At 41.6% G+C, this 10,518-nt stretch overlaps 1 protein-coding gene across 1 annotated transcript in view; it reads left to right on the plus strand.

The window, feature by feature from the left end:
* Nucleotides 1–7,019, plus strand: part of hsf4 (heat shock transcription factor 4) — a 12,776-nt gene extending 5,757 nt beyond the window's left edge. The window contains exons 6-12 of the mRNA XM_012818671.2: nucleotides 1–30; nucleotides 2,194–2,293; nucleotides 3,341–3,465; nucleotides 3,934–4,128; nucleotides 5,291–5,405; nucleotides 6,249–6,314; nucleotides 6,957–7,019. The exon at nucleotides 1–30 is cut by the window's left edge and continues 38 nt beyond it. Coding sequence (XP_012674125.1) covers nucleotides 1–30; nucleotides 2,194–2,293; nucleotides 3,341–3,465; nucleotides 3,934–4,128; nucleotides 5,291–5,405; nucleotides 6,249–6,314; nucleotides 6,957–7,019 — 694 coding nt within the window. The remainder of the gene's footprint in view (nucleotides 31–2,193; nucleotides 2,294–3,340; nucleotides 3,466–3,933; nucleotides 4,129–5,290; nucleotides 5,406–6,248; nucleotides 6,315–6,956) is intronic.
* The last annotated feature ends 3,499 nt before the right edge of the window (nucleotides 7,020–10,518 follow it).

Consider the following 10,518-nt stretch of genomic DNA (forward strand, 5'->3'; position numbering starts at 1 on the left):
ACCCAACACTGTTGGAATGAAGAGAAAACTGTGAGTACACTCACACACACACACACACACACACACACACACACACGCACACACGCACACACACACACACACACGCGCGCACGTGCGCACGCACACACACACACACACACATACACCCACACACACACACACAGAAAGAGAGAGACACAGAGAGAGAAACACAATCACTTGAATAATTGATATCACATACACACACAATCACAATCGCAATATGCACACATTTAGAACCAAAACATGCATAAACAACAACAAATACAACAAAAAAGACAATAGGCAAATGAGTGCACAGCAACACACAACACACAAACAGCTCTAAGTGAAGGGCCAACTCAGCTGGATAGGGTCAGCTGACTCACGAGCACACAGTTCCCACTGGGATGAATGGCTGCCGAATGCTGATTCAGACTAACTGAGCCCTTGTCCCCTCTCACTCTCTCTCTCTCACACACACACACACACACACACACACACACACACACACACACACACACACACACACACACACACAATCCCCTCCTCTAGGCCTTAGCACTACCCCCCCCCTCCCCCTACAACCCCCCCCACACACCATCCAACCAAACCAGAGCGCATGACCCTCTACCCTCTATGAAGAAGTGCATCGTCAGCTTATGTGACCCGTGAGAATAAATCGGGTGAGAGAAAGGGCACAAGGCTCCCCCTCCCCCTCCACCCAACCACACACCACTCACCCTGCAACCCCCTATTTACTCTAAGGCACACCTTTCATCATCAACTCACAAACGTTATTCACTTCCACCCTCCCACACTGTTGTTTAGAGTCAGTCTTCTAATTCCTAAATAGATACATGGATCTGCTATCCCTGAATAGTATTAATAATAATCGTTACTATGTTATATTAGCACAGCTGTTTATATTACTATGTTCTATTCATATTACTGTTTTTTTTTATATGTAATATATTTAATACATAATACACATGTATTATGTATTAATGTTCAACTGTTCACATGTTCACATGTTCAACTGTGTTTGAAACTGTGCCATTACACTGAGTAAACCTCTCTTTAACAGCACACTTTTCTTCAACCCAGTATTCATAAAGCCTTATAAACACATTCATAAATGTTTATGAAGTATTCAATAATGCATCATAGCATTTGTCCTAAGTCTATCTGACTATTCATAAATAGACAGGACTGATTAAGCATTATGATGTTGTAGTATAAGCCCTACACAACTCTTATTTTGAAAGCTTGTGTGGAGTCACATATGACTCCATAAAGGGTATTTGGTGAATAAACAGCATTTGGATATTTTGTAATGCTTTCTAACAGCAGTCCTTACTAAATAGTTATACAGACTTATGTCAATCATTATGAGGCTTTATGAATACTTTATAACCCTTTATGAATGTGCTTTATGGATACTGGGTTTAAGTAAAAGGTTAACAATTTTCTCCTGTTTTAAGTTCTAGCCCTGGCATGACTGTTTTTAAACAGTTATGCTAAATTAGTAGCAATGCAAAATGCTAAATAAGCAGCAATGTTTGTGACAATGCAACCATACTTATTATATTACAATTATACCATTAAGGATACTGCTGCTGTGTACTTCCATGTTCCCTGACTCAAATACCAACACTAACCCTACGGTTTTTATGTATACTATCAATATGCTGGTATTCATTGTTGCTACAATGTACTTTATTATGTGGTGACATTGTAACTGTGGTGAACTGTGGGTACTGCATAAAAACTGACTAAACAGTTAGTTCCACAGATACATAGACCCTCCGCTTTCTCCGACATGACACACACACACACACACACACACACACACACACACACACACACACACACACACACACATACATACACACACACACACACACACACACACATACACACACACAGACACACAGACACACACACACACACACACACACATACATACACACACGTATACTGCAACACATAGTATATGCTTTTTTAGTGCTTCAATTTGTCTGTGTTTTAACATCACCATTAAGACATCAATATAATAAACAAGCAGCATATCAGTGCAGATGCCTTGTTGTCTACTTGGTACACTTGCTGGCTGACTGACACGGCCTCCAGTGAGTGTTTCTCTAAATGGTCTTCTCTCTGTCCTCTCTGGCGGGCGCTGGGCCCCGTGTACAGGCCCCTCATGTTGGATGACGGCTCCACCACCCCTCCGGCCTCCAAGTTCAGCCACAGCCACCCCTTGGAGCCCCTGCAGGAGCCCTTCTACATCCAATCGGTGAGGTCATCCGACTGATCACACACACACACACACACACACACACACACACACACACACATACATACATACACACACACACACACACACTGAGTGAATATTCAGAGGACACCATGGATCAGCATTAGGACTACAGCAGACTTTCAGTGGTAATATCTCGTGTTCATCTGCACTCTGTACTGCAGTATAGTCCCAGAAATCGAAGCATAGACCTGGCGTGATGTATACTGCAGCATTTCAGATTCATTTGTTTGGTTTACAACATGTATTATAAAGTAGATCTACTCTCTAATCTCTGCATACATAGAGGATACGGCAACGCATAGTATATGCTGTTTTAGTGCTTCAATTTGTTTGTGTTCATTGTATTTTATGTGGCACAGTAGACTTTCTTGGTGAGAGCATTTGCTACAGTTATGGCAGCAAGTTGACACAAGTGTAAAAATTACTTTATAAAACTGAAAGCTGTAGCTCTAACTGTGCAAATTAAATGTAGATTGTGCATTGTGTATTGCCACTCAGAGGATACATCTCATGTCCTGGTACAGAGGGGAGTCATTATATATTGTTATTGCGGTGGGCAGGATTGACTTCCTGTAGCGGTTCTTATTACCTCCTGCTGTCTGAACAGTAGGTAGGGATGTGAGGTGCATTATGTTGAGCAGTTTGTGCAACATCCTTCTGTCAACAACCACCTCAGGATGCTCCTGAACCCCCTGAACCCTCAGAACCCACAGAGCCAGCCTTCTTTATCAGCTTGTTCAGCTTGTTGAAAGGAAACTATAGAAATGTTACTAATGTTTGAGTGATCCAGATGGAGACTGGACCAAGTCTGACAGCACATATATACACAGACATATATACATACATATACACACACACACATACACATACACATACACATACTGTACATACATACACACACACACACACACACACACACACACACACACACACACACACACACACACACACACACACACACACACACACACACACACACACACACACACACACAAGTCTGACAGCCATGTTCCCTTTCTTCAGCCATCTACAGACACAGCCTCTTGCTCCAGCAGCAGCACGATGACAGGAGGACCAATCATATCAGACGTTACTGAGATGTCCCAGCCAAACACCATGGCCATACCAATGCAAACAGAAGAGTCAAGGTATGGGGAATGTGAGGGATATATTTTCATTGAAAATATAAAATTCAATCCTCATCCAAAAGCATTCATAGAAATGAAGTTGATAAGCCACACTTAATTAGCACAATAAGGCTCCAAAACAGTGCGTGTGTGTGTGCGTGTGTGTGCCTTTTTTCTGCCTGCAAAATACTTTTCTAACCTCTTTGTATCATTAGATTTCCCTGATTTCTAATCAATGATGTGATTGATTGATTGATTGATTGATTATGAAGTTCATCAATGGCATCAATTGGCAATATGATGTAGACATTCTATATGATCAATACTATTTGTGAATACATGAGAAACTGCCATGTTCTGATACCAAAGCGCAGCTCAGTATGCGGCTCACATGTATTATTATTATATTATTATTGTTAGCCTGAGCACATGTGATTGTGAGGCGCTGAGCTTGGCTGTGGGGGATGGCCGCCTGATGTGTCTCCTCAGGGAGAAGTGCATGATGCTCATTAAGGAGGAGCCAGTGAGCCCTGGGGTCAGAGGTCGTGGGGAGGGTGTGGCCCTCAGCTCTTGCGAGGTGTGTGCCGAGCCCCCCGTCCTCCCCGTTGCCATGGTGCAGTCTGTCCTGGAAGCCCGAGGGACTGGGTCTGGAGAGAGGAGGGCCAAGAGGCCGATGATGGAGAGGTATGACGAGCAAACACACACACACACATACACACAAGTGCAGACACACACATATGTATGCAGTCATACACACATATTCACATAAGCACTCAAGTGTGAACACACTTGGACATACACAAGCATGCAGGACAACATGCAGTGCTTTATCATTGGAAGACCTGGTCTAAGTTACTGAATAGATGACGAATTAGACAGAGTAAAACCCAAAAAGGAGTGTTTTAGAAGAAATATATTAGATAAAACAAATAAAATAGAAGAACAATCAAAACAGATTCGATTCATGATCTTTGTATCATACCAAAAGATCACATCACACATGGACAATTATAAATCATGAAACATTTGGAGTAAACTGTGAAGTTATCAAGTGCAACGTACAGTCATGAAGGGGTTAAAGCAAACTGAAAAGATTAGCAAGCTGTAGTGCCATCTTGTGGTGAAAGGTCATAACAGCATAACAACCTTGCATACATGGGTCCTCACTTCCTGTTTAGCTGTAGCTACACCTAGAGGTCAAATGACACAATAAGGTCCTCTGTGCTCTCAGGGCACAGGCCCAAAGACGCATACCACACCTACTGTCAAAATACTGAAGTGGCCAGGAAAAAAAAGATTGGAAATATCAAAACCATATTTCATAAAAAACCCATTTCACGACTTTTTTTTTCCTTTTTTCTTTTCATCTTTTTTCTAATGCTGATCTGACACAAATGTGGATGACTGGAAAATCTTTGAGCTCCATGCTGTGTGTGTGTGTGTGTGTGTGTGTGTGTGTGTGTGTGTGTGTGTGTATGTTCTTTCTGTGGGTGCTGTAGGTCTGGTCAGCGCTTTGTGAGCTCTGAACTCTGTCTGTGTGAGTGTGTGTTCTATGTGTGTGTGTGTGTGTGTTCCATGTGTGCTGCAGGCCTGAACTGCCAGACAGACTGCAAAGAGCTGGTGTGTGTGTGTGTGTGTGTGTGTGTGTGTGTGTGTGTGTGTGTGTGTGTGTGTGTGTGTGGGCGCGCATACGTGCGCGTCCTCCAGGCCTGAGTTGCCCAGAGCTGCCACGAGCTGAATTCTGACCGTGTTTATTTGTGTGTGTATGTGTGTGTGTGTGTGTGTGTGTGTGTGTGTGTGTGTTGTGTGTGTGTGTGTGTGTGTGTGTGTGTTGTGTGTGTTTCAGGTCTGAGGTAGCTGAGGCTGTGGAGAGTGTGGACATGAGTCTGGAGGACCTACAGATGCTCCTTCGGAGTCACCAGCAGAGCCTGGAGCCCAGTGCAGCAGCCACTGCTATGGATGTGAGTAAACACACACACACACACACGCACACGCACACACGTACGCACACGCACACGCACACGCACACGCACACACACACACACACACACACACACACACACACACACACACACACACATGTATGCACACACCCATACGCACACACACACACGCACACCATAACCCCACCCCAACCCACCCCACAGATGTACACACACACATACACACACACACACCATAACCCCAGGTGAATTATGTGCCTTTTTGTGGAACACTGTGTCAAGAAACCTGGACCCATGACTGGCCTAAATCGTGCTGGCTGGATATACTGACCTCGAGCATGATAAACTGATTTTACATAGTGATTTGCACAGCTACAGGCTGTTTCCTTAAAAAGGCATTACGCCTTGCTTACTTTGAACACGCCATGACTGAACAATAACTCAGGTAGCAGGAATAAAATGTTACAAAGCAAGAAGTCGAGTCAAGAGAGCAGGGACCTGGCGAGTGACAGAAGCACCGAGCACTAGACTGTGGCCATGACGGCTCGACGTACTGGCAGTTTTCTCATTGCGGATCTGTTTGAGAAAACGCTGTTTTAAGGGAATATTTTAATTTGAGTGCGAATAGCCTACACATGGCGATTTAATAAGTAATCCCTTGGAGTGATCAATGTAACTGTATTGTAATTACCACCAATTGAAATTGTGACTGAGTATATCTATAAAAAAAGATCTGGCAGGATCATGGCCAAATCAACTGTTTTTATTGAATTTTGTAGCATCTAACAAAAATGTAATAATTGACCCTGTGAATTCCTGGTTGTGATCAAGACCATGGCCGCTGTTTTATCTTCTTTCCAGCCATTTAACTTCAGCCTGCCCCTGACCGAGTGGAACTTCACAGACATGGAGTCAAACCTGAAATCAGTGAGTTTGGGCAAATACACTTACAGTAGTCAGTGAGCTCACAGTATCTATAGTCTCTGACCTGATCCACTTTAAAGTGGCATTATGTAGGAATTGCTAATCGCTAACGAGATGCTAGCTGCTAAACCTAGCGAAACCTTTTGAAATTAGCTTACTTTGACACTATGACAAACTAGTGAGTCAACAACTTTCCTAACACAGTCAAACATCAAGCAAGTGCAACACATGACAAAGCAAGACGGCAAATAAGCTACTTACTAGTTCGGCAGACAGTACTAACTGGGCGGCTTCAGGCAAAGCTACATAACACAGTAATATGCCTACGGACCCTGGTATGGCAATGGCACGGAGGCGATTCTCCATATTAAACTTCATTGTAGCGCCCCAATTTTTTTTAAGCTGTTATTTTAAGGTAAAACTGCTAATCCTAACCCTAACAATTCCTAAAGTACAATTCCTACATAATGCCACTTTAAGGACTTACTGTAGACTACTATGGTTACGTTTAATATAAGAAGTGTGTGGTGCAAGCGTTTGAGAAGAATAATAAGAATTTGTTTAAAAACCTCGCAATGCGAGGGCCTGTGCGTTTAAGTCATTGAAACATGATTACGTACCTGAAACCTGCGTGTCCCGTTGCAGTACATGTTCCAGACCCAGGAGGAGGAGGCCTTCAGTGGAGCCGGCTGCGAGGAGCAGCAGTAAGGGCAAGGCACTTCTCCAGACAGGAACGAACGCAGAGAAACACCTGGTGAGACACGCTTGAGCTGCTCCCGCTGTGTTCCTGCTAGCTCTTTGGCGGGTTAGTTAGCTTGTTTGGTGTTTGGTTTGTGTTTTTTTGTCTTTCACCAGATAAACTGAGCAAATGATTGTGGATCGTGGTTTGGTTTCATATTTTTCTAGGCCCAGCATACTCTGTAAGCATGACTTGAAGGCTTCACGTTGCACATTGCTGTGGATACGACATCACGTGGGAACACTGCAGGACTGTTCAGATTGGATTTACCCAGAACTGTTCCTTACAGCCAGAACAGTTCCTCTTATTTTAAACAACAGATCAAGAATGTGGAATACCTGGACAGCCTTATAACTGCACTGACTCAAGACCCTGACTCAAGGAGAGACCATTATAATCATCATCATCATCAGCAGCAGCAGCAGCAGCAGCAACAACAACAACAACATCAACATCAACATCAACAACAACAGCAACAACAACACCGTTATCATCATCTTCATAATCATCTACAATTGATTAATCTTTTTTTTTTTGTTGAAGAAATACCTACATTAGCCTTGAGGATCCTTCACAGAATGTCACCTGCACAGGTCTGGTGATGAGCACCTTTCTCACACCACTGCTAAGGTCAGCTCAGAGCCATGTCCGAGACAAACGCATCGCTTGCCATTATAGTGGGAGCTGTATGCTAATTAGCGCATCATGTCATGGTGGCCCAAGTTTGCATGCAGTTTAATATCTGTGTGAGAGTTTCAGCTTGTGAAAGTGGAATTAGTTGTATCAAGTATTTTCATTGATATTTTATACACACAAACACACACAGACACACACACACAAACTATATTTGTATTTCAATATTTATTGAATGAAAAGTATAAAATAGCTTGACTTATATTTGTATGTTTTATTATGAGAGAGGTCATGGGATGACAAGTGATTGATCTCTCATAGAGAAAAAAATCTATGAAGAACAATCCATGCACTGCTTTTTTGCACAATTTTTTGTCACAACTTACCAAAGAACCATTATCTTGATGCACTCAGTGCTTTTTATTGGGCACTTAGGTAACTTTAGCCTTTTGTTTTTATTTACACAGTTGTCTATGGTGATATACTGCCAAAATACTATGTATTGCCTTCATTAGTGATAGTGGATGGCGAGGTAGATGTGTGGGAGCAACTTTATGACCAAACATTTCGTTTAACACCCATTCCTTTCACACTTTTATGTAAGAAGATAGGGGCAACTTCAAGCATGATTGTGGAGCGACATAAAAGTTGGGTGGCCTATTAAATTCAAGTCGTTTTTCCGCTTGCTTACAGTTATAGCCGGTGGAGAGAGAGATTAGGAGATGCACAGGCAATGCATAGGTGTTTTATCACTCATTCCCTGCCTGTGAACCGAAAAACAAAACAACTGAATGCAATTTCCTGGAGTACTATGATACTCATTCTACAGTAATATTGCTCTTCATCGCCATCCATCTGAACGCTTTTGAACTACATTGTAATGACGGATGCACACAACTTTTCATGAAAAAAATACAAGGAATTTCCCACACATGTATGTTCATGAGAAGAAAATATATCCAATCACTCCCGGTAGAGGAGCACATTAGTAATGGCTCAGTGTTCACTAAATCTGTCACACAAACAAATCTACAAATCTACAGAGTTTCTGGGTGAAACTACACAGTACATGTTAGCAGGGCCATGTTTGTGTTACAGCTGCTAAATACACTTATTCACATATACTATTTCAAACACACTGACACGCTACTGAGCTGTGAGAATCTGCCACTGTCTCTAGCAGCCTTAGCATGAGAACCATCTGAGATCTCACGAGAACTACCTGAGAGCTCTCGTTTTTTTCTCAAACTCAAAGTGCAATACTGTGCAATTACAGATTTGTGAGGTATTGTATGGATGCAATACGACAGTGACCATTGGAATGTATGGCTAGAAGCACACTGTAAGATATGCGTGATGAGCAATTAGTAACAACATGTATGATGGAATATCAAAAGAAATTGCACTATGGATGATAACTGTATTAGAATTAGCAGATTTTATTTATTACGTTTCTCATGCAGCTCTCATTACTAAAATGCAAAAGGAGTGTGTTTCGGTTTGAGAAGAGTGGTTTTCTTTTATCCATATTAATTATATAATTGTTTTTTTATTTCTTTTAATTACTTGCACTGGAAATAAACGAATGTATAATTACACAAATAGGCTTGTCAGAATTTGCTGAGAAGCAGTATGCATTCTTGTTTTTGTTCTTTTTTTCTTTCTTTGCTGAATCACCGATCACTGAAAAGGCTGTTGCAAAGTAGTCATTAATGCTGCAATTTGACTTGTGGTGGTAACTCGTTCTGTCGCCATGGAAATCATTGTTTCTGGCTGAATGTCACTATAGCAACTGTGCATTTAAACGCCTTGAGTGACAATTTGTCAGTGAATGTCATACACATTCGAAACCATGGAATGCCAAAATAAACAAATAAACTATAGGTTTGTAACGTGTCATTATTGCTGAAATGTATGGTAATATGTTCAAGTGACTAGAGCAGACATCATTATCATGTCAAGCCATGTGATCTAACAGAACTGTATGTTTACAGTGTTCACTGTAATTCGCATTAGAGAATGATGCCAAAGCAACTGAGAAAGAAACTGTAGGCCAACATGTCATTATGTCAAGGCTCTGGGATATTCGGCCTGAGTCTGAAAATGGCATCATAACATTATGAAGGTTTTCTAACAATAAAAGACCTTTTACAAAATTGTAACAAGATAAATGATCGGTACTCTCCTCACCGAGCCAAGATTTCAAGGGTGAATGCTTTTCATTTTGGCACCAACTATGGCTACGGAACCGGACCCTTGAATAGATTCTGCAGTTTGGTTTGAAAAGTGCTGGGGACATAGATGATTTGACATGATCCTACCTGCCACTGGGCTATTGCGTGCAGTGGCGGTACGTCCCATTGGGCAAGTCGGGCAGTTGCCCAGGGCTTCGACCCCTCGTCGTATTTACGATTTTTTGTTTTTGTTTTAATAATTAAAATGAATCACTTGTCATTGCAAACGAATAACAATTCATAATAAACATGAAAACACAATTCTTTAAATATATTCTTTATAGCTAAATTGTATCTTAAATCCATCATGGAACATATGATCCCAGGTCATGTGACCAGAGGCGGTGCGTTCCATTGGGCAAAGGCGGGCAGTTGCCATCAGGGGCATAGACATATATACCTATAGTAATATATGTCTATGATCAGGGAGGCCTCGTCGTACTTCCGAGTTTTTTTTTTTATACATTTTTTTAAGAATTTAAATAAATCATTTGTCAATCCAAAGAATGATAATTCATAATAAGCATGAAAACACGATTATATTATTTTATGTATCAGCCTAAAATGTATCTTAAATCCATCATGGAAAAAATATTCCAGG

The sequence above is a fragment of the Clupea harengus genome, chromosome 3, assembly GCF_900700415.2.
Source record: "Clupea harengus chromosome 3, Ch_v2.0.2, whole genome shotgun sequence".
Taxonomy (NCBI): domain Eukaryota; kingdom Metazoa; phylum Chordata; class Actinopteri; order Clupeiformes; family Clupeidae; genus Clupea; species Clupea harengus.